Consider the following 25,889-nt stretch of genomic DNA (forward strand, 5'->3'; position numbering starts at 1 on the left):
TCCATTCACATGGTAACCAAACAAGACATGGAATGGTAATGATCCATTGCATTCCCTCGTCCATTTCATTCCTTCGTCCATTCCATTACCCCATACCAAACAGACCCTTAATGTTATTGATTTTGATTCTATATGATTGATACTGTTACAGTTTTACGTGAGAATGATTTATGGATTTCCGTGTTACCTTGAAGACAGTAAAAGGAAGAGTTTGGTTAGTAATTTTATCCGATCTTAGTTTAACACTTAATTTTAATTTTTTGGTATGATATTTAGCAATAAAAGTGTTTCTTTTATTTATGCTTAGATTTTGCCAAAACAGTATTAAAATTGGATTCAACAGTTTAATTATCCAACTGGAAATACAAACATCCGGACCACAACTGGAAATGTTTTTAAAGTCAAGATCTATCCTCTAAGCAATGGCAGATATTATTTCTATAATGGTTGGTGTCAGTTGGTAGACAGTTTGAAAATACCTTCAGATTCATGGTTGATATTTCATTATGAAGAAGCATTAGAAAGTTTCAGAATATTGTATTTTTATCAAGACATTGCTCTTGCTCCTTGTGAAGAGTTTTACTACAAACCATCTGGTAACGAAGATTATGTGGTATGTAACTTCGAATATTATTCATCATGTAATTTTTTGGAGATACAGTTGTTTAATTGTTGTTTTTTATTTGTTTACTTAATTTTCTGATATATTTTTACTAGTGTACTATATAATGTGTTTTATTCTGATTGTAGAGTATTAATCGTTCTTTTGTTCATCACAAGATGTTAAACACTATTCCTTCATATCCAGTTCTTATTAAAGGATCTGAAAACCAGAACTGGTCTGTAGGGATGGAAGATATCAACAATGAACTTTACATAATTACCGGATGGAAGGAGATGAAGAATGAGTTGTCATTAACTGCTGATCATCTCATTGTCTTTGAGATGATAGATCTTCAGACTTTTCATATCACGCTTTTCAATTGTGCTACCTGTGATTTAGTGCTTCCACCGGAGGTTTGTGTTGTTGTTAAAGAAAAGGTGATAGAAGAGATTGTCTTGAGTTCAGATACTAAAGTTGTACAGGACATCGTTAATGTCAATGAAGGTGGTATGGTTGTTGTGAATGAAGATAATCAGATCGTACCTGTTTCTTTCCGTGTGGACGATCATTTTGTAAGTTTGTGATGATGAGTTTACTAATATATAATACTTTAGTCAGATTTTAAAGATGTGTTAATTCTTTGTTTATTGAATTGTTCGTTGTTTGTTACAGCGCATTTTTAAAAAACAGGCTGAAGATCTTGGACTGAATCGTAAGATGGGTTTGAAGATTGTGGACGTGGCAGGTGATGTTTGGAATATTCAAGCTGCTATAAGTTCATCTCGAGGTCAACCAAGATATTATCTGCAATGAATGAGAAAGTTTGTGAGAGATAAAGGCATGGTTCCAGGTCAAGCATTTACACTTAACTTTGTGAAAGTTAAAAAGCTTTTTATGTTCGGATAAATGTTCATGGGTTGAAGAAGGCAAATGCAGAAGGATACATTGAACCAAGTTTTTGGGTTGTAATTCTTTGCTTTTCGAAACTGATAGTAGACTTGTTTGTTTAGTTTTGAAGTTGTGATTCTAAAACTATATATGTACATGTAACTTATTAGGTCCATGTCTAACGCGAACAATGCGGAGATGTAAGCTAAAGACAGTATACTCGGTTTGACTTTTGGTCAACATCTGATTGACTTTTGGTCAATATCTCATTTAGTATTCAACAGTCGTTTGAATAACTTAAATAGTGGTTTTAACATCTATTTGACTTTAGGTCAACAGTTCATGGAAACCCATGTTAGGTTGAATAATGTTTTGAAGAGGAAAACAGTCCTAAAATATAAGAAGACAGTGGATCTGGTTGAATATTTGTCTCACTTTTGGTCAACAACTGTTTGACTTTTGGTCAACATCTGTTTGCTCGATCAGATTGGGTGTTAAAGTATAGTTCTTTAAGTCATTGTTTTGTTTTCTTGAATTCTATGTAATTTTGTTAAGAAGTACAAGAACAAACAATTTTACAAAATCCCAAATCACCCGACCATGTAAGTGCATTGAAGTAAAATTGGAAATGATGTTATTCATGTGGTCCTGTTGTGCTTTTGTTTGACCTCTAAGATGGGTTTATGATCTAATCCGGTGATGTGAAGACATTGTTGTTGAATCCAATGAGATGCTTGATGTAATGAGGTTGTATTAATAACAAATAATAATTGATATAACTAAGTTTCCCGAGCCCGGGAAGCAATCCCGGGTAATAACCTAGTTTATAACACATATATAAATAAATTCAAAAAATTAATAAAATAGGCAAATTGGAAATAAATAATCATAACTCACTGTTATTGGCCAATAATAATCCCAACTCATTTCACCAATAATAATCCGAACTATTCACTTTTGTTTGTAAAATACTCTCACGTTAAAAAAACACTAACTAGGTTAAAATATTGCTGATGTGGTTTAACATGTGTGGACTGACGTGGCTAGTTAACATCTTACCTGTGTATAAAATGATTATCAGCCTCATTTGCACACACAATCGCACTCTCCTTCAAAACCCTAATTCTACAAATTGGGCAAATTCAGTCGATTATGTGTGCAAATGAGGCTGATAATCATTTTATACACAAGTAAGATGTTAACCAGCCACGTCAGTCCACACATGTTAAGCCACATCAGCAATATTTTAACCTCGTTAGTGTTTTTTTAACGTGGGAGTATTTTACAAACCAAAGTGAATAGTTCGGATTATTATTGATGATTAAATGAGTTGGGATTATTATTGGCCAATAACAGTGAGTTGGGATTATTTATTTCCAATTTGCCAATAAAATAAAATATTCCACCAAACAGTTATATAAATGTATGTATCATGTATGTGATAAACTGGATCACCTTAAGGTCCATAATGGCATAATATCCCTAGACGAAACACCTACTGGTTTCACAAAACCAAGAAACAAATGCATGGGCCATAACAGGCTTAGGCCCATAAAGTAGCAAAATACCAGATACAAACAAATCACATGTAGTAGAGGTGCACATATTGGGTTTTTAAACACCCAGTTCTGGGTTAGAAACCGGGTTCGGTATATGATAAGATATTGAGAAATCGGATATTCAGATAAACCGGGTAGAGTTTGGGCACGGGTATTGAGAGAAAAAACCAAACCCTATACACCCGGGCCATGTTAGGCTTAAGTCCATAAGGTAATATAAACGGGTTCGGGATACCGTATCAGTGTTCAGAAGACCTGATTTTGAATACATATATATATAAATATAAACGGGTTCGGGTATTGATAATAACCAGGTACGGATATTTTTCGGGTATTGATTGGGTATAGTTCCGGGTAAGGTTTTGAGCTCAAAATGTGTACCCTATATACCATTCATGTAAGGTCGGGTTCCGTTTCAGTTATTTTGGTCAGGTTCGGTTCCGCGACTAGTTTTGTTGCCCACCTCTAATTTCAGTATGACAACAAACAAATAATACGTTAGTTAATTGGGTGCATAATACCAAGAACAAACAAGTGCCAAAAACATGGGCCATAAGGTATCCGAAACCCTAAATCCGAGACGATATATATAAAGACAACAGACAACGAGACAGATAACACATTCATGCCATCCAAACCTTAGCATCTTGTCACTAAAAGAAGTATTATCTTAAATAAAAGTTGGCATCACATAAAACTCATGATCCAAACAATAAATTAAGTTTGGCACCAAATTGTTCTTTAACAAACCCTTCCTCAAATCTAAAAACACAAACACAATATTCCATTGCAGAAAAAAAAAAAGAAAAAAAAACATAACCTTTCAAGATTGTTCGCGATCATCATCGTCTTTGTTCATCAAACCTTAAGTTGAATCTTGTACCTTTTTGTCCCCGCCTTCAACCGCTTCTGCATTAGAACAATGGTTCTTCAAAACCGTTGCAATGTCAACCTCTGACGCACCCGCAAGCTTGAACCGCTCAACCGCTGTGTCCAGGTTCTTTTCCCATCCGGTCAAACCCAACTTACACTCAACTTGAGATCTTTCGAAAAGCATATTACCCCAGAAAAGATGTATCTGAGATTTCATAACAGCTGCTTGTTCTGCTGCTTCATCCCCTGAAACTTCGTTGACCTTTGACTTTTTCTTCAATTGTTCTTCTTTCTTGCTGACATTTGGATCTTTAGCTTCTTTAGCTCTTTGTTCCTCAAGTTTTTCCCACATTTCTGTTGCGGATTTCATCTTTTCTTCAGCACTGTCGAAAAGCTGAATCGTTTCTGTCGGGTCCCACTTTGACAGATCATCTTTCTTGGCAACAACAAACGACCAATAAAGTTTCGCCATTTCGAACTGCTGTTGGCCTAATGCGAGTAACCCTTCGTAAAAGTCGGGCTTTATTGATAATGCTTCTTCGTACTTCTCTCTTGCTAACGTGTATTTCTCTTTCACCCAATCGTATGCCGCTTGAAGCCGAGTCGCAACCATTTCTTGATCACCCGAGTCGTCTATCGGGATCCGTTTACGTGCCGCACACATGTGGACATTTCCCCAGTTGAAGAAAGCCAAAGCCGCCACTTCCTGGAACTTTGAAGCAGCTTTGTCAAATAGAACTTGAGCTTCTTCACTAGTAACGGTTTCTTCAAGGGCTTCAGAGCACATTTCCATTCCAAGCTCGTGTAAATCGATATGCGCGTCGGGGTCAATCCCGACATGTGTACGGAACAGCTGAGCAAATTCAAACAGCCAGTCATCCATTTCCACTTCTTTCAACTCGGGATCTTCAGATGAAGCTGGTTTATCGGCTTCTTTTTCGGTCTTTTGATCAGTCTCGGGATTAGATTGGGACCCACTATTGTCTACTTCAACCGGCTCGATCTCAACGGGTTTCTCTTCTTCTACCTCTACTTCTTCTAACAATGGTGGCTCTTGCTCTGGACTAACCTCAACAACATGCAATTTCAGCATCCCGTATAGGTCAGATTTCTCAATATCGGCTTCTTTATCTGGAAGAACGGGTCCATCTGCAATGGATTCAGCCAATCTGAGCTCATGGGTACAGGTTATAGTTACTAAATCCCCATCATCATCCTTGTATTTAATCAGGACCGAATTAGAAGACGGAAACCTTTTGCTAACAATCTCTCTCAACACTTTAAAGCTGCAGTTCACTGGCATTTGCGCAAGACGTATGTCATGATCATACACAAGTTTCAAAGATCTCCACTGAATCGCAACCTCTGTAGCAGGCGGTTTCAAAGATATGGTCTTTTCATTCTGCTTATCCTTATCACCATTAGCACTAGATTTATTAGAACCACTGGAAGGCTTCAAAACAAGCTTTGGCATTTGAGTGGTTTTAACCTCCGGGTCAACTTCAACAGGTGGGACCGGATACGTCTTATCTACCTTATTATTACCAACACCAACCGAACCAGAAGGCCCGGTTTTCTTCGGAACAGGACGAGCCGGCAAACAAGGTCCAAGCCCAGCAATGGGAGCCCCACGGATAGCAGAAGCCCCTAAAGCCGCAGGCGAAGGGCGACTCTGAAGATCCTGTTGTGCCTCCTGACGGGCCCCAATGATTGGACCGCGTAACCTCCGAGCTATCTCCAAAGCATCTCGATGACTCGGGTCAGCAGCCAACAGTGTCTGCACATCCAACATAGCCATTTCATACTTCCCCACCGCCTCGAAAGCCCGCGCCCTACGCAATAACGCACGCACATACCCAGGCTGGACCTGAAGCGCCATCGAGCACTCAGACACCACCATCTTGTAATCAATGGGCTTCATTTGCATCAAACAAGCAGCCCGGTTACTATGGTAAATCGCTCGGTCCGGGTGGTTTTTAGGAGTAAGTTTAAGCGCATTCTCATACTGTTCAAGCGCACCGACAAAATCCCGAGCCTGAAACCTCTTATTCCCCTCTTCTTTAAGCTCATTAGCCCTCTTCAAGAAAACAGTTGAATCCAAATCAACACCAACACCACCACCATTAGCCATAGTTGATACAGGTTTAGGGTTTACTCCAGACACATGACCACCAGTTTGACTAGGGTTTTGACTTTGATTTTGACTACCCCCACCCCCACTCTTCTTCTTCCTACCACCAGATTTCCCCATGAATTCTAACTAAAGCAACAAACTTTAACCTAAAATCGAACAGAAACTACAAACTGCTCGATTTGAAGAACGATTGGTGACAAATTAATTAATTGATGAAATTGGAGGTGGATTTACCTGCGTTTGGATTACGCGCACACAGTTGCGAACCGATTGAAGGATTTGAGAACGCTTTGTGTGAGGATTTGAAGGAAATTGAGAGTTGAAATTTGGGGGTTTTAGAGATTTTTATCTGCTTAAATTCGAAACCCTAGATAGCAGGGGAGGGGGGTTTTATTTTTATTTTATTAAGTGGAGTGAGGGCCGACTTGTTTTGTATATTGGCTTCCCACAACATGGTTGGGGCTCCATAACTTGGATTATTGTTATTGCATAACTAGTCCTTTATCTATTTTCTATCTTCATATTATGGGAAATGTATTAAAAAAATGAGAGAGAATTACATTAGCCTTGTTCTGTGACAGGTTCAAAACGTAGATAAAACAAGTGACTTGCATCGGTACTTAGGGAATTTGAATTTCTAGGTTAATCCGTACATTCTAATCATACGTGTTTATGTTAATTGTGTGCATTTAGAGTTAATCATTCTAAATTGAGTCTATAAAGTCCGGGTAAATGCATAGGTTTACATTTAGCAACTGTTAGATATCCTCATATCACATAACGATAAAATTGTACGAAACGAACATTTGTGATTATCCGGTAAACTTTTAGTAACTGGAATTATTCCAATATGCCTGGAACATTAAATCGATAGCATTAGTATGTGTTTTGGTGTGAGAAATTGATAAAAACTATATGTGGATATGTTAATGTCGTATTTTCCGGTTTTCGCGTGTTATTATTAATTTTGTCACAAATTAAGACCACTAGTTATTAATTTCACAAAACTATGTGTATTTAGCTAATTAACAATGTCTAGTAAGTTATTAGCCCAAATTGGAGCCTAACTTGGTATAATTGGCCATTACATTGTAACCAAACTAGAAACCACCTTTTAGGGAATCAAGTTATGACACACATCTACTTTTCACCAACCCAAACCATCCCTTAACCCTTTTTTGGCCGAAAACACTTCCCAAGGCCAAGTGACCATATTGTTTCGCTTCTTTGATCATCCATAATGTGCTTGGCATGAGAATTTGTGTGTAATGATATGTATGTTTAAATAAGATCACAAGCCTCTTGTATTAATTATCATTTGAACCCAACAACACAAGACAACATTCTCTCTTCCCTTTCCCTTTGAAACCTACGACCATCACCACCTCACCATACTCCCACCACTTTCAATCACCAAAACACATTAAATCCTACTTAGATCATCAAGATTTGAGGTGTGATTGAAGAATTCAAGCTTAACAAGAGCTACACCTCATAGATCAAGCAAAACCACATCCATTTTTACTTGAGAAATCTTCCCTAGCTAGTCTAGCGGTAAAATCTAGCTCTTTAATTGTTAAATCTTGTAAATATCACCAAAGGAAATTTGTATGTCTTTTTGTCAAACAAGTTAATTGACGTGCTAAAAATAGTTTAACTAAATTAACCCTAAATTAGACACTAAGTAATACTCTAGACTCTTTAAAACTAAACTACTGACAGGCAGGTGAACATATCGAAACTAGTAAAGCTAAAGTAAATCCAGATATCGAACCCATGAGACTCCTATTGAAAACATGAACTAGTCTAGTGGTAAAATCTAGCTCTTTAATTGTTAAATCTTGTAAATATCACCAAATGAAATTTGTATGTGTTTTTATCAAACAAGTTAATTGATGTGCTAAAAGAACTATAACTAAATTAACCCTAAATTAGACACTAAGTAATACTCTAGAATCTTTAAAACTAAACTATTGACGTGCAAGTGAACATATCGAAACTAGCAAAGCTAAAGTAAGTCCGGATATTGAACCCATGAGACTCCTACTGAAAACTGAACTATACTTGATTACTTATCTACATTACTGATTTTATTGTTTTATTATTTTGAAGGGGCTTCTAACAATCCTAATGCAATTAATTAAATGATTAACTAAAGTGAACTAAGACATGAACTATGACTTTAGACGAGATCATATGATGGTAAAAGCACTACCTAGGCCAGAATCCTACACATGGATGACAAGTTTTCTATCGGTAATGGAACTATTATGGAACCAGGATCTTAATACGTTAAACTCAAATGATGATCTACGGATCGTCGACCCTTCTTAAGGATTTACCTAAGAGATTCCTAAAAGCTTTTAAGACTACCGGTTATGTGGAGTCCCTCATTGGTTTCCAACTTTAATAATGAAGTACCCGCTAGACAATCTACCTCACAGCGCGAAGGTCTCAATACACTAAGAATTGCATGGGTAACTAATGGAATCCTGATCAGACTCGATAGGCAAAGAATGGCATGCAAACTAGGGAAATCTTATCACAAAGGCTTTACTCCTATAAACCTAACATTCAAAACAAACCAGCAATTTCTCACATCACGGATATCAAGATTGGTTGAATACCTAGACCTACTCAATTCACAGTGGTCACTCCTATGGATTACTACGTCTAGCAAGCCACTTAACAATCGAGAACACACAGTAAACGATCTAGCATGCACCTGTAACCAAAAGACACTCAACAAAGCACATGTGGAGTTTGATTGTCATGTAATGAATAAATCTAAGTACGGTACACATAAGATCGGAATAACAAAGTCTTTTACTTCAAAATTAATAATCCACAAATAATATTCCAAAACCGACATATTATAGATCAATCGTGTATATTCATCGAAACCTAGGTAGTTCTATGAATTTAGCTAAATAACACAAACATAAGTCATACTAGGTTTAACTGTTTAACACACATGTTTGTAAACAAAGAAAACGAGAAGTCCAATGTGAACACCCGAAGAATATCAATTAATTTGCTTAAAACCTTGAATCCTAGCTCCGTGTATCTCCAAAATCGCCCTATGCAGATCCAAGTTCGTCCAAATAACAGATTTATGTTTTGAAGTTCGTAATTAGGTTAAAACATCTCAACTTGGGCCCAAAAACAATAATTCTGCAACATTAAGCCCATCGCATCGCGCGACGGGCAAAAGACTCTTGTGTTACATGACGCAATATCATCATATCACGCGGTGGCAATCTTTGTTATAAAGCAGGTATCCCAGGGGCAAAAGGATCTATTTCCAGGTAATTCCTATCCCTCGCATCATGTAAAAGGGGCGAGGCACGAAGACATGTGAAGGGCGAGGCCCGTTCACACACGATTCAATACATACAAAATATATATATATATATATATATATACACTTGCGAAATAAATATTTATATATAACGATCGAACAAACAAACTACCAACACTCCACAAATACGAAGTTGTTCTAATTATGACAAGTGAAAACATAATAAGAATTCAAGATGAACAACTTGTACAATGTCCAATAAGACCTAAGTGTATAATAAAGTTAGTACAAATGTAGGTTACTCACGCGTACGTACGCTCACGTTTCATTAGTACGATACACGGAACGCAAACCGGTGAGTTCACGTCTGTCACGGCCCACGACCCCACCCTGGACGGAATCGGGAGCCACGAGCAGCCAAGTGGTACCGGTGGTTATTTTTGAAAACATTGCAGCGGAAATTTCGTCAGGACCGTGAGTTAGGAAAAATATCAGAGTTTAGAAACACCGGATTTTATTTATTAAATAGATGGGGATAAACCCATGTTTTACAAAGGTAGCTTTTAATATGGGATAAACCCGAATACATAAAATAATAATTCTTAATTTAATTTAACTGATAAAATGAGCCACTTCTGTAAGTCTTTGTCGGTGCCATATCCAACTCTTACTCCTATCTACTGTAATTACCTGAAATGCGTTTTAAAAAGGTTTTGTCAGCTAGAAATACTGAGTGAGTTCATTCAGGTTTTATAAAATGACCCTTAGTTGTAAATTACAGCATAAGAGCGATTACAATGGTTTCTATCTTATTGTTATATGGCGCCGTGTCACCTCCTGGTGACGATGGTCATACCACTATTGGGTCCTGTCACCCAATTAGTGATGATATATCACTGTTAGGGCTTATTTGCCTAACCTGTGTTAGGGCTTATTAGCCTAACCCCGTGAGAAATTAGTAATGTGCACAATACCCCACTAGCCATTGATTAAGATTACCATGACTTAGCCTCTGTAATTATAACCTTTCAAAATAAATTGAGGTATTGTAAAACAGTTTGATAAAAAGAGAATGACTCACATTATAAGCATGCAACATTGATTTAACAAGCTTCCTGATTCAAATTCTTCTGAGAATTAGCATCTACTTTGATTGTAAGTGTATGGGGTAGAGTTTAGCCTACTGATAAGCCTGATAATCTAATTTAAACAATAATGCACTTGAAACTAGGTAAGTAACTGAATACAACTTTTACGATAAGCTCACGAGATTAAAATCCTCACGACGAATGACAAAGTGCGATACTTAAACATCCAGCGGATTCGCAACGAATGACAGAGTATAGCCCGAGTTTGGGCGACACTCAAACATCCTGTCGGAATCACGACGAATGACAAAGTATAAACCCAATTTGAGTAGCACTTAAACATTCATCGGATAGTTTCAATCGATCGGACATCGAATCGTAGCAGCGATCGAGTTAATACCCTGTATTGTAGCAGAATTCGAGCTTATGTGTGTGTTTGGTAGTAAAAAGGCTATAACTCAGTGTATATAACGAATTTGTTCGTCGTTCCAATGCAGAAATTCAATTCCCAAACCCCTCTATTTATACTGAGAATTTGACCCCCTCGCATTGTCACACCCCCAAATTCCACATGCGGAGTACCACCGCTTGGAGGCGTGACTGAGCAGGATCTTAGCCATCAATCACATTGAACTCATAGGTATATGCAAATAAGACTTTCATTGATTATCAGTAAGTGTTACAATGTTTCAATAATTCACATTTTACAGCGGAAGCATAAATCGTTAGTTAAGTGTTTATTCGTCACATGTGAAAAGCCTTTAATCTTGTATTGTGATTCCATGTATCTTGACCCATGACCACTCCAGTTTCTCAAAGAGCAAGTTCCATTGATAAGCACCTAAAGGCCTGCAAGACATGTAACAACGACTCAACAACAAAGTTGAGCGAGTTCACAGTTGGTTGTTTGGTTATAGTATTCGTTTCGTAAATCATATGTTCGTTTTGTAAACCATGTATCGTATTAATTCGTATTGCGGTCTCCCAGACATGTGTGCGAAGATTAGTGGGGGCTTCCCATGTGTTCTAGACTAGTTGTATCTGTATTCGTATCGCGGTCTCCCAGACATGTTTGCGAAGATTAGTACTCGTATCGCGGCCTCCCAGACATGTTTGTGAAGATTAGTGGGGGCTTCCCATGTGTTCTAGTCTAGTTGTATCTATAGGTGTCCTTCCCAACCCGAGGACAGTGGTACGTAAACCAGTAGCGATGAAAGTACAAGTAATCATTCAATCCCATTCCCAACCCACCGGGAATCCCATGCCTTGGTAAGAGTGTGAACTCACCTTGGTTTGCTCGGCAGATAAACAAAATGGTCACTTGAGCTATATGTTGTAACAACCCGCACCTTCGTGCGTTGTTACTACTCGATACACTCGTTACGCCTAGCACCGGAGATTCGGATCATAATGTAATCATATCAATTTTATCGCTAAATCGAAGTATAATCGAATAATTACGCATATTCTATCGCTACTACAAACCTATTTCGCATAACACTCACGATGATGTCGAATATGGGCCTAAACTACCCTTCTCGATGAGCGTGAGGTGTCAAAATGTAAGTAATCGACGCTAACGAGGGCTATCGGGTGAGTACTATGACTCTAACCGTCATGACGATGATGGCAATACGAGTAAGTAGTGCCCCGGTAGTCATCGTGGCACATCACATCGAAGAACGCACTCGAAGGCACGCGTAATTCGATCACCGCACTGAGAATTGGATACATAAATACGTATATACGGCCCTTTTGTGATTAATAATAATAAATAATTTAATAATTATATAAATATATGAAAATATGGCTCAAACCGTCGAAATCGCACCAAAAACGGGATCAAAAGGCTTCCGAACGGATCAATTCGATCAGACTAGTCCAATTGGTCAGACCGGCCCAATCAGATAGGCCAGTCCGATCGGATGGGCCAGTCCGATCGGATGGACCAGCCGATCGGATGGACCAGTCCGATCGAATGGACCAGCCGATCGACTGGGCCAGCCGATCGACTGGGCCAGCCGATCGACTGGGCCAGCCGATCGACTGGGCCAACCGATCGACTGGGCCAGCCGATCCAGTCGCTGTTTTGCCTTCCTTTCTCCTTCCTTGCCTATAAATACCCCTCCATTCCCTCCCAAACACTTGTGTTGCTGCTCCTAACCGACCAAGACGTTCCAGCCCTCAAATCTCTCGATTTCTTCCGATTCTTGTAAGTTTTCGACTCAAATCTTGTACTTCCTTGATCAAAATGCAATCCTTCATCTTTCTACCTTTCAAATCTCAGTTTTTAACCGTGAAATCAACGGATTTTGGGTGTTCTAAGGTGATGTCACCACAAAGTTCTTCAAAGGTGATGTCATCCCATGAAGAACAACTCAGATTCGGATGATTTACATACGATTTTTCATGAATCTCAACCAAATCAGTGTTTTCCTATCAAGATGGTCATGGATCTGAGATGTTCTGACTGATTTCATCACAAGTTCTTATGAACTTCAAGGTGTTGACCTCATATCATCAAGAACAACTTAGATCTAGGGCATTTCCTAAGTAAAATCAAGGTTTTTACATCAGATCTAGTGATAAAATGATCGATTTCGAGTTAAACACGGAAAAACCGACAAAAACGACCAGTTCCGACGAACGGGGTGATTCCCGGCCGTTAAAACAGGTCGGAATTGACGGGATTTCAGTTGCTTAACACCTCATCGTAACGTCCTAACCCAAAACGCTGAAAAACGCTCGAAAAATCATCGAAAACAGCCGAACAGGATGGCCAATCGAGCAGCTAGTCGATCGAACAGCTAGTCGATCGAACAGCTGGTCGATCGAACAGCTGGTCGATCGAACAGCTGGTCCGATCGAACAGCTGGTCCGATCGAACAGCTGGTCCGATCGAACAGCTGGTCCGATCGAACAGCTGGTCCGATCGAACAGCTGGTCGATCGAACAGCTGGTCGATCGAACAGCTGGTCGATCGATCAGGCTGTCCGATCGATCTGGCCCATTCGATCGATCACGCCATCCGACCAACCAAGCCCATCCGACCGACCAGGCCCACTCGATCGAGTGGCCTGTTCGACTGGGCCAGCCCAATTACAATTTTCAGCCCAATTTCACCATTTTGTCCGATTTCAACCCAATTTCGCCCGATTTCACGCAAATCGATACCGTTTAACGCATAGTAATCTATCACTCACGTAAATTATCTGAAATCAGGATATTCTCCGGCACCGGTTCCGCAAACCTAACCGAAAACGCGCTGTGAGTATACTTGACCCCTTTTATCGAATTTTGGGTGTAACATACGTTCCATAAAAACCAAACTTATCAAACGAATGATTTAATTGGACTATTTACCACTTGCGAATAACTGTTTGCATAGATTTACGTGATGCTAGTTGCATGTATGCTAGGACTTATACTCGTGACGTCCCACCAAGACTAGTATAGTACTATTTCGCCCGACGGGGTCTAGTTATGCCATCAAGAGTCGAGCATCGAGGACTTAGCTGGTAGTATCAGTTTTGTGAGTATATATGTCGTGTATTACGTTTATGCATGTGGAAATTCGCAGCACTTTTAATCTATCACACTATCACATATCAAACCTGTATACTCGCCAATACTTTTGTATTGACAAAGTTTTAACGTATGTTGCAGGTTTAGCCGAAGTTTACATCAAATCAAGCTAGGAAGTCTAGAAACTCATCTAAAATCTAGGTTGTCGGATTTGAATTGTTCGAGAGGACAAGAAATCTGTGATGACTTACGTGATTGTATTGTTTGTTAGTATGGGATGACAAATGTAATAAATATTATCGCAATATAGTTGTTATGGATTCTCTTGAGCAATCTGATTTGCCTAGTGCCGCGCCCCGATGATTCCGCCATCGGTTGGGGTGTGACAGATTGGTATCAGAGCCATAACTATAGGGAATTAGGCAAAGTTTGAGACTCGACCTAGTCCGGGTCGATGTCTTATGAAAGTGACCTAGTCTATAGTCTAAGTACCAACAGGCCGACTCTTACGAACTCGTTAGGGTTTGTTTGGGCCAACTTGCTACTCTCGATCGAATTTGTTGAAAGTTACAACTATTGTGTGAACACCGCATACTATAGCTTCACACAAAGAGCCTTTCCTAAGGCTAGAATATTACTTAGCCTTCCCTAAGGCCGACACAATACACATGTTTTCAAAACTACTCGCATAACAAAACCAAGTGATCTAGTCGAGACCAGGTGTGAAAACCAATAACTCTCGATAGGATCACTCACTCAGCGTATTTTTCTAGCACGAGAACTCTTTGTTGAGCTAGGAGTGACATCCACATCTCGACAAAAGGTCTCCATTTCGAATTTCTGGTGGAACTCTCGGATTTATTCGATGAGCACAACCACAAATGGGAACGAAGTTGTTAAGCCAGGGGTGAAACCCATACCTTAATCAACTGTTCCACTCTATAAAATGGTTTACAAAAGCTCTCACCAAGGACACGACCATAACAACGACTCAGGCTGTGCGAAGACTAGAGAGACGAATGTTAGGAGCTGCATCCCAGTGGAAGCGTGAGTCCCCTAGGTCAACGCGTATGCCCGAATCTGTTGGTTATAGTCGGGTTACTTGGGTAGTCAACGCCTAAACACCCAAGGCATTCCATCTAAATTTTACGTGTATGGTTTACGTCTATGAGTTTTCAAATTTAAGCTTTACGATTTATCGATTTCTCGATTTATCGGATTTACGAACCTCGATTTACAACGCGCACAACTTGCACAGCCATCGCAATCTAAAACAAAGACCGAATGATCGCAACAAAACAAACGTCTAAGTACTCGAATTCGCTTACGCTATTTCTCTTACCGCGTCCTCGCAAATTCTGAATCAATATCTATGTGTAACCTACAGCTATATCTATATGTACTATATACAAAACGAATCAATTATGTGAGAGTTTAGGAACCTAGAATTTTCCTATGTGGCTCCTATGTGTTTAATTAAATTCTATACCGAGTTTTGATCGAATCAAATCGCATCAAAAGTTCAGAAATCATTATGATCGAATCTCATTCCAAATCCTTCTGTCTAGATGCCTTCCAACAACTCTATTTCGAGACGAAAGGCTAGGAGAAGAGCCAGACGAAGCGCCGATAAGAGGATTGCCTCACTTGTGACCAGGGAAGTGGTCAAGCTCATTCCTCAAATTGTCGCTCAAGTGCACTCTCAAAGCCACTCTCGAGCCCCGGAAGACGTCAAGACGGAATCTGCATTCCTCTACAAACACTTCAAAGCCTGTGATCCGATGCCTTTCACGGGTGAAGGAGGTGTTTCTCAATTACTCCAGTGGTTCGATGCCATCGAGGTTACCTTTCGTCAGAGTGGGTGCCCCGAGGACTTTCAAACTACTTGCGCCACCGGGGTATTTCAATCGCGAGCACTCGACTGGTGGACCGCCGAACGCAACAAACGTGGTATCTCCACAGCTTACGCCCTCTCCTGGGGTGAGCTGAAGGAACTCATGAAGGAAGAATATTGTCCTCCTCTCGAAGCCCAGAAACTAGAGAACGAGTTTTGGGAAATCAAGCAAGCCGAAGGTGACAATGCGAGCTATACAGCAAGGTTCAAACAGCTTAGCATAATCTGCCCAAGTCAAGTCGACACTCCAAAGAAGGCTATCACGAAGTATATTCGTGGCTTACCAGAGTGTGTGGGTGATTTTGTCGAAGCTGCAAAACCTACTACCATCGAAGAAGCCTACCGTCTAGCCGCAGAGCTCAACAGCAAACGAGTCGTGGACGGATTCTTCTCCAAGAAGCCTGTCAAACGAGCTCATCAAGCAATCATCATCAACTCGTCCGACGATTCCTCTGGAGAATCGGTCGATGGATCATCTGACAGCTCCTCGGAGGATTCTTCTAAGAATTACTTCGACAATGCCTCCGCTAAATCGTCAGGCGAATCCGAAGACGACGCCGCATCAACTCAAGAAGCCCAACCGAGCCGCAAACGAAAGACCGTGAGCCCAGACTCTTCAACAACTGGACTGCCGCAACCCGAACCTCTCCGATCAGTTCCAGTTCAGTCTAAGCGTGCTTACAATGGATCTCATCCCCTGTGTTTCACATGCACGTATCATCACCCGCTAGAAGCAAAATGTCGCTATTGCGCAAATTGCAATTGGTATGGGCATTATACGTCGCAGTGCCGTACCGGACCGTGACCTGGAAGGAAGTCATCAGCAACCGCCGTCTCCGCAAGTATCCACAACAACGTTATTTTGATCCTAATGTTGTTGTAATAATCCGACTTATCGCTATCATTTCTGGAACTTATTTCATATATCATCGTGTGTGGATTCTATTTCTCTTACAACCGAGCACTATCTAAACGCTAGCACTATGTACTATATTATGTATTTTATCCCTATAACACTCTTAGAACGAGGTACGGTATACGTGCAAGGGACAACTAATCACGGGTGCACACGGGATTATCTTGTTCAGTGCACGGAGATCGTAGTGAAGTTCTAATGGTGCCATAACGTTTAAAAGCACGGTCAAGGCCGTGTCAACAAAGTGTGACACCAAAGCACGGGGCATAAGTAGTAGGGGTGACGCGGGGGTACGCTTTACCATACTACCGAAACTTCGTGAAGAAAGTGCCATGTGGAGTTGGACGTTATTAGACCTATTATACTATTATGGTTAATTTGACACTCTACCATCAATCACAAGGCGTAACAAAACTAAACCGCATCACTGCGAGACTTCTCGTAAGTCCGCGTACACAAATTGCCACATCGATGAACTTAGGTAAGTTCACCCCGAAGAGCAATTAGAGCAACGCGAGACTGGTCGTAAAGTCTAGAACGCAACTTAATCGCAGTTTTGCCGGATCAATCTCGCAATCAAATCATTCGATATGTGGCTCGAAATCGCAATCGCATCATGTGTTTGTCTAGAAATCTCTAACGCTAGTTATTGTCAATTGTGTGAACCTCTATCAGCTGGTGTGGATCGCCTATTGTGGATTCGCTAGACGAGTATCAAGAATCACTCGCCGCCTTCCACTCTTAACGCGCCTCGCACCTAATCCACCAACTCGATACTCTTATCATGGTTCGCTATTACTTATCAATGCACGCATTCTACATGTCATGTTAGCGCGCACGACCTCGCTTCATGAGACGAAACTAATGAGGCTGAAACATGGTGATGTTTTGACCATATTAGTTGACCTTCGTGGAAAAAGGGCGTGTGGGTTAGCATTAGTACTATTGTGGTGTAATCAGTTCAATCAGTCGCCTATCACTCGCAACGCAACAATCGTCTCTATTCAATCTGTTGGAATCTATTGTCTATCGATGTTCGAATGTTACTTGGAAGTCATCGCAGGTGGTGTAATGTTAGGGTGCATGACATTGCTTCACAAGATAAAACTAATATGGAAACATGGTGTTTGTCATACTAGCAAGTCTTGTGGAAACGTGCCATGCGAACTTCGTGTGGAATCAAATCGAAATCTCATTTACCCGAATCAAAATCGTGTCATTCGTTGCCCAACCCAGCATACCATATCAGCGTTGTGCGACCGGACTACTCGCACCCGCTGCCTACGCTTGGTTTGCATCCAACTTATTTCTATTCAAAACTCGGTCTAGCACCTCATCGCTAGGATCAAGGGAATCGAAATTCTATCTGTGTCTTATCGGCACGCATGACACTGCCTCATGAAACAGAGTTAATATGGGTAAAGCATGGTGGATACGCCGCTGGTACTTCCTATATATAAGTGTTTTAGTCATATTAACAAACTTTCGTGGGAAAGTGCCACGTGGGGCCCGATGTAAATTGTTTTCTGTATCATTAAAAAAAAAAAAAAAAAAAAAAAAAAAAAAAAAAAAACCTACTTTTATAAAAAATTTTACTAAAACCGTTGGACAAATGAAATTCCTTACAACATGGAGAAAACATTGAATCAGTTTGGCTCCGTGCCCAATGAAAATTTCATAAGTCCAATTCTTTTCTTAAAAACCTTTGCAGTGACCGACAGGAATCTTCCCGAGAACGAGGGTTCGGCAGTCGAGTTCCGCTCGAACCCACGTTGTAGGAAAGTTTTCTTAAAACTTATTTTGCCACCTGATTCTTTTAAAAATGTAAAACTCAAAACCTGTTATCAAATAACAAAACCCTCCACATAGCGCTGGTGTGGACATCAAAACGGTCGACACCGCGCCATGAGGAGATTTTTCTTAATTAACTTCGGAAATTAATCGAGTATTGGTAAGTTTAAAACGCTATAAAAATTGCTTTTTGTATGTGTTATCACTTCTAAATAATCGAATCGTATGCTCTCTCTATTTTCACTCGCCAAATCGTAATCGATCGCTCGTTATCTAGACGCTATTAATCTCTACTCTCAATCGCATCAACTCTTACGACCCTACTATTGGATTAATTTCGGGACGAAATTTCCTAAAGGAGGGGATACTGTAACAACCCGCACCTTCGTGCGTTGTTACTACTCGATACACTCGTTACGCCTAGCACCGGAGATTCGGATCATAATGTAATCATATCAATTTTATCGCTAAATCGAAGTATAATCGAATAATTACGCATATTCTATCGCTACTACAAACCTATTTCGCATAACACTCACGATGATGTCGAATATGGGCCTAAACTACCCTTCTCGATGAGCGTGAGGTGTCAAAATGTAAGTAATCGACGCTAACGAGGGCTATCGGGTGAGTACTATGACTCTAACCGTCATGACAATGATGGCAATACGAGTAAGTAGTGCCCCGGTAGTCATCGTGGCACATCACATCGAAGAACGCACTCGAAGGCACGCGTAATTCGATCACCGCACTGAGAATTGGATACATAAATACGTATATACGGCCCTTTTGTGATTAATAATAATAAATAATTTAATAATTATATAAATATATGAAAATATGGCTCAAACCGTCGAAATCGCACCAAAAACGGGATCAAAAGGCTTCCGAACGGATCAATTCGATCAGACTAGTCCAATTGGTCAGACCGGCCCAATCAGATAGGCCAGTCCGATCGGATGGGCCAGTCCGATCGGATGGACCAGCCGATCGGATGGACCAGTCCGATCGAATGGACCAGCCGATCGACTGGGCCAGCCGATCGACTGGGCCAGCCGATCGACTGGGCCAGCCGATCGACTGGGCCAACCGATCGACTGGGCCAGCCGATCCAGTCGCTGTTTTGCCTTCCTTTCTCCTTCCTTGCCTATAAATACCCCTCCATTCCCTCCCAAACACTTGTGTTGCTGCTCCTAACCGACCAAGACGTTCCAGCCCTCAAATCTCTCGATTTCTTCCGATTCTTGTAAGTTTTCGACTCAAATCTTGTACTTCCTTGATCAAAATGCAATCCTTCATCTTTCTACCTTTCAAATCTCAGTTTTTAACCGTGAAATCAACGGATTTTGGGTGTTCTAAGGTGATGTCACCACAAAGTTCTTCAAAGGTGATGTCATCCCATGAAGAACAACTCAGATTCGGATGATTTACATACGATTTTTCATGAATCTCAACCAAATCAGTGTTTTCCTATCAAGATGGTCATGGATCTGAGATGTTCTGACTGATTTCATCACAAGTTCTTATGAACTTCAAGGTGTTGACCTCATATCATCAAGAACAACTTAGATCTAGGGCATTTCCTAAGTAAAATCAAGGTTTTTACATCAGATCTAGTGATAAAATGATCGATTTCGAGTTAAACACGGAAAAACCGACAAAAACGACCAGTTCCGACGAACGGGGTGATTCCCGGCCGTTAAAACAGGTCGGAATTGACGGGATTTCAGTTGCTTAACACCTCATCGTAACGTCCTAACCCAAAACGCTGAAAAACGCTCGAAAAATCATCGAAAACAGCCGAACAGGATGGCCAATCGAGCAGCTAGTCGATCGAACAGCTAGTCGATCGAACAGCTGGTCGATCGAACAGCTGGTCGATCGAACAGCTGGTCCGATCGAACAGCTGGTCCGATCGAACAGCTGGTCCGATCGAACAGCTGGTCCGATCGAACAGCTGGTCCGATCGAACAGCTGGTCCGATCGAACAGCTGGTCGATCGAACAGCTGGTCGATCGATCAGGCTGTCCGATCGATCAGGCCCATTCGATCGATCACGCCATCCGACCAACCAAGCCCATCCGACCGACCAGGCCCACTCGATCGAGTGGCCTGTTCGACTGGGCCAGCCCAATTACAATTTTCAGCCCAATTTCACCATTTTGTCCGATTTCAACCCAATTTCGCCCGATTTCACGCAAATCGATACCGTTTAACGCATAGTAATCTATCACTCACGTAAATTATCTGAAATCAGGATATTCTCCGGCACCGGTTCCGCAAACCTAACCGAAAACGCGCTGTGAGTATACTTGACCCCTTTTATCGAATTTTGGGTGTAACATACGTTCCATAAAAACCAAACTTATCAAACGAATGATTTAATTGGACTATTTACCACTTGCGAATAACTGTTTGCATAGATTTACGTGATGCTAGTTGCATGTATGCTAGGACTTATACTCGTGACGTCCCACCAAGACTAGTATAGTACTATTTCGCCCGACGGGGTCTAGTTATGCCATCAAGAGTCGAGCATCGAGGACTTAGCTGGTAGTATCAGTTTTGTGAGTATATATGTCGTGTATTACGTTTATGCATGTGGAAATTCGCAGCACTTTTAATCTATCACACTATCACATATCAAACCTGTATACTCGCCAATACTTTTGTATTGACAAAGTTTTAACGTATGTTGCAGGTTTAGCCGAAGTTTACATCAAATCAAGCTAGGAAGTCTAGAAACTCATCTAAAATCTAGGTTGTCGGATTTGAATTGTTCGAGAGGACAAGAAATCTGTGATGACTTACGTGATTGTATTGTTTGTTAGTATGGGATGACAAATGTAATAAATATTATCGCAATATAGTTGTTATGGATTCTCTTGAGCAATCTGATTTGCCTAGTGCCGCGCCCCGATGATTCCGCCATCGGTTGGGGTGTGACATATGTGGTCAACCACGTCCTAACATGGTTACCATACAAGTCAGGTTCGTATTCATATAATTCACGTATTGTTCTACACGCATTCTAACAAGTTGCATACAACCAATTATCATCACGTAACACATATATCATGTCAGTCAAATATGGATTAATAAAAATAACCACCATTATTAATCATTATCTTAAACCTCCAAAAGCATACATTATTTAAATTTATTTACAAAGTCTCATGCACTTCATATTCTGTTTATCATGCTTGTATACAATTATTAGATGCAAACCATTTAGTTTATGTTTTCTAACTCCACATTAAAATACTTTGATTGACCTGCAAATGGCATGCAATACCACGACTTTTATGAGTAAAGAACCCTAAACAAAGATCATGCATGGAGCATTACCCAACACCCAAATGCAAGGAACTAACCACTCAACTCAGGTTTTTGTCAGTTAGAACTACCATGCGATTTTTTACTACATCCATGCATGATAATTATTTAATACTTCTTGTGTGACCCTATGATTGATTATTATTCCCTACCAATACTTATTAACCACCAACCCTTGTCAAATTTCTCATAATCTCTTGTGCATCATTATCAATATCGCACACTAAGAGCAACCTTAAACAGGTCTCGTGATTTCCTGATCGAACCCATTAAGACTCGAGCACACGATGGTTCCTAGAACCAATCCCACACCCATGACCCATTCCTATCCCGGACCGAAACAGAGATTAATCGGGTTTCAAGACCCACACACGGGCTGCTTTTCCTAACGATTCCCGAACCCAAAGTCCTTATTCTAACAGAATGCTAAACCCATACATATTTATCTTTACGTACATTCACACGGCTGCACATAACTCGGTTTCACATATACGTGCAGTTACTCCTATGGCTATGGTGCTACATATTGGCATACATATATATACGGATACTCACGGTTCGCCGACTAAGCATATACCTTCAGTCTAAACGAAACCATTTGTACTCAATTGCATAACATTATACTTGGTTCGCACATACGATCTTTCATACAGTTTGCACACACACACACACACATATCCGCACCTACGGTTCACTAACGCGGCATACACATGGCTCGTCTATCTTACACATTTACTGTTCACATATACGATTCACATTCAACATTCATTCATGTAACAGTCAACTAATTAACTTCCATGTATACACGTGAACAAACATACATAAGCATGTAATCCTGTTAAACTTATTAACTGTTAACTCTCATGCATCAATTTGCAACCATGACACACCCCTACCACTACTTATTCATACCGAAAAACACGAAGTCGAACGAAAACCATGATGAATATGTTACTGTAGGGTGTAAACTAAAAGGATGGAGGGTTCTTACCGGTGATCGGTGACGGAGGAGTGATGATGTATTCCGGTTGCCGAGGGAGAGAGAGGGACGAGAGGTGGTGTGTGTGATGGTGGAGGGAGCTGCTGTTGATTAGCAATATGGGAGTAGGGTTTGTTTTTTTTTCTTTTTGATACCATCATAATACATGCGTATGTATTTATGTGGGGTGGGGGTGGTTAATGAATTTTGGGGGGGTTAGGGCCGAAGTGGACTTGAGCCCAAGGTGAGGGTATTGGGCTGTTGACAATGAGAGTGTTTGGGATGGCTTGCTAAAATCGGAAGAATAAGAAGATAGGGAAAAGAGATGGCAACGATGGTTATGTGAATACATACATATATATATTAATATATTCTTTTACTATTAAAATCAAATAATAATTGGAGTATAACTTATCACCAACAAATATAATATGTATATTGTTTAAACGGTTCAGGTCGGTTCATTACGATATGGATTTGGTTTTGAATAATTGTTTGCACACTATAAACTAGATAAGTATATAATAAATTCGTCGAACAAGATCAGTATAAAAATTGATTTTTAAATGCGAAACTAATAGTTTTTACCTTGAGAATTTCGGGTTGTCACATCATCCCCAAGTTGAAAGAAATTTCGTCCCGAAATTTAGCACGTTGTTACTAAGGAAGCTAGTTAGATTGCGTGGTTTTCCTGGTTTTCCTGGGGTGTCACATCATCCCCCTGTTGGTTTGGAATTTCGTCCCGAAATTCCGCAGTAGCTTCAGCCTCAGTAGTGGTTTCGCTTTTCTCGAACAACTGGGGATACTTGTGTTTCGTTTGGTCTTCTCATTCCCATGTAAACTCTGGGCCACGACGGGAGTTCCAACGAACTCGAACAAGAGGTATTCTGGTACGCTTGAGAACCTTAACATCTCGGTCTGTAATCTCTACAGGTTCCTCAACGAATCGCAACTGGTCGTCGATAGTGAGTTCCTTGAGAGGAACTATGAGGGTTTCATCTGACAGACACTTCTTCAAATCCGACACGTGAAAGACGTTGTGAACACCAATGAGTTCTTCGGGCAAATTCAGTTTGTGCGCCACCTTGCCGATTCTCCCCGTGATGTCGAAAAGTCCAACATAACGTGGATTTAGCTTGCCCCGTTTTACCAAAACGAATCACACCCTTTTCAAGATGAGACTGTGAGTAGCACTCGATTCCCAACCTGGAACTCGAGTGGTTTCCTGCGCTTATCAGCATAGCTTTTCTGACGGTCACGAGCTGCCGCCATTCGTTGTCGTATGTGAGCAATCTTCTCAGTAGTGTCCACCACAAGTTCTGGGCCAGTGATTTGGCTCTCGTCAATTCCTGCCTAACAGAGAGGTGATCGGCATTTACGTCCGTATAATGCCTCAAACGGAGCAGCTTGGATGCTGGTGTGGTAGCTGCTGTTATATGAAAACTCCACAAAAGTGAGGTGTCTTCCCCAACCATTGCCAATGTCGGTTTCACATGCTCAAAGCGCGTCTTCAAGAGTTTGGATGGTGCGTTCAGTCTGCCCATCAGGTAAGTTAAGGTCGATAGCGAGCTACCAGGCTCGTGCACATTCAAGCTGCATAGTCAAAATCATCCAAAAGTTCCATCCGGTGATGCCATTAATTGCTTTAGCTCTTTTAAAACCTGGGTACACGGGAGGCCCTTGTGATCGGTCTAAACAACGCATCTGGTACCGTCCAAGTGATGCCTCCATCTCAAATCCCAAGGCCACGGTTTTCACCGCCAGTTGTGTGTCATGCAGTTTCTCGCTGTAACTTCATCGCGTAAGTCATCATTCTCTCGTGTTGCGTCGGTGTGTAACTAGGACTCTGATTCGGACCATCATGGTATACCACTAAATCACCCGCACCCTCGGGTAAAGATGATGCTCAGTGCATTGCAGTGTTGGGATTCGAAAGCTTAAAAAAACGTCCTCCTGTACATCGATGTTGCAAGTTGTTTGAGTAATCCACGGTTTGTTAAGAAAGTATTGCAGAAATGATCACACTTCGGGATCTAAGACGTCGATACATGAGTTCCAGCAAATGAAGAGGAGTAAGAAAGGTATCGATCAATCATTCGACGCTGCGACATCCAACTCAGGGACGTTCGTTTAAGCACCTAACATTCTACACGGTTCACTAGGTGTTCAGATGGGTGTTCAGGTAACACTCGACAGCATCGAGTTTCGAAAGAATTCAACGATAAATGAGAAGTTCACGTTTGAGTTTGAGTAGAGGACAATTACTACTATGGCCCTGATGCGTGTGTAGTGTAATATATTTTTAATGTATATTTAAGCCCTTTTTACACTTTTAGCCAAGTTTTAAATTTATAAAACACGATATTTACTAACACTAAACACACATATGGGCAAGTGCACCCATCGTGGACGTAGTATAGTGTTGGTAAGATACCGAGGTCGTCCAAGGACACAAGAGCTTTTAGTACCGGTTTATCCTCAACGTCTAATCAAATCAAAATGTTAGAAAAGGTTTTTAAACTAAGAAAATAAAAACTAACTAAATGCTGAAAAATAAAATAAAAATAAAAACAGATAGACAAGATGAATCACTTGGATCCGACTCGTGTATTAGTATAACCTTTGATTATTTTCGCACTTTTGCACTTGTTTAAGAGATTATCTTAGTTATTGTAGTAGGCCCCTCTTTTGAAGGCGACGTTACCCTCAACCCAGTAGTTTGAGTCAGCAAGGATACAATCCTAAAGGGTTGGATTATTGGAAGATAATGAATTAAGTTATTAATGCAAATTATGGTAGGCCCCGCTTTCGGCGGTGACGTTACCCTCGACTAAGTAGTCTGAGTCAGCAGGGATACAGTCCTAAATAGCCGGGTTATAGTATTAATAGTAGTTAACTTATGAGGGGGTCAAAGAGTTTGGATCCCCGCCATCCAATACCTATGGGCATTGAAGGAGATCCTACTAAATTTGACCCAGGTCCCTTGCAGGACCTCTAAACG

General features: G+C 40.6%; 1 protein-coding gene across 1 annotated transcript; it reads right to left on the reverse strand.

The window, feature by feature from the left end:
• Nucleotides 1-3,701: 3,701 nt before the first annotated feature.
• LOC110865083 (protein CLMP1) lies at nucleotides 3,702-6,471 on the reverse strand. The gene has a single exon (XM_022114288.2). The coding sequence runs from the start codon at nucleotides 6,173-6,175 to the stop codon at nucleotides 3,917-3,919; it is 2,259 nt and encodes a 752-aa protein (XP_021969980.1). The 5' UTR covers nucleotides 6,176-6,471; the 3' UTR covers nucleotides 3,702-3,916.
• Nucleotides 6,472-25,889: the final 19,418 nt, after the last annotated feature.

Source organism: Helianthus annuus, chromosome 1 (genome assembly GCF_002127325.2).
Source record: "Helianthus annuus cultivar XRQ/B chromosome 1, HanXRQr2.0-SUNRISE, whole genome shotgun sequence".
NCBI lineage: Eukaryota > Viridiplantae > Streptophyta > Magnoliopsida > Asterales > Asteraceae > Helianthus > Helianthus annuus.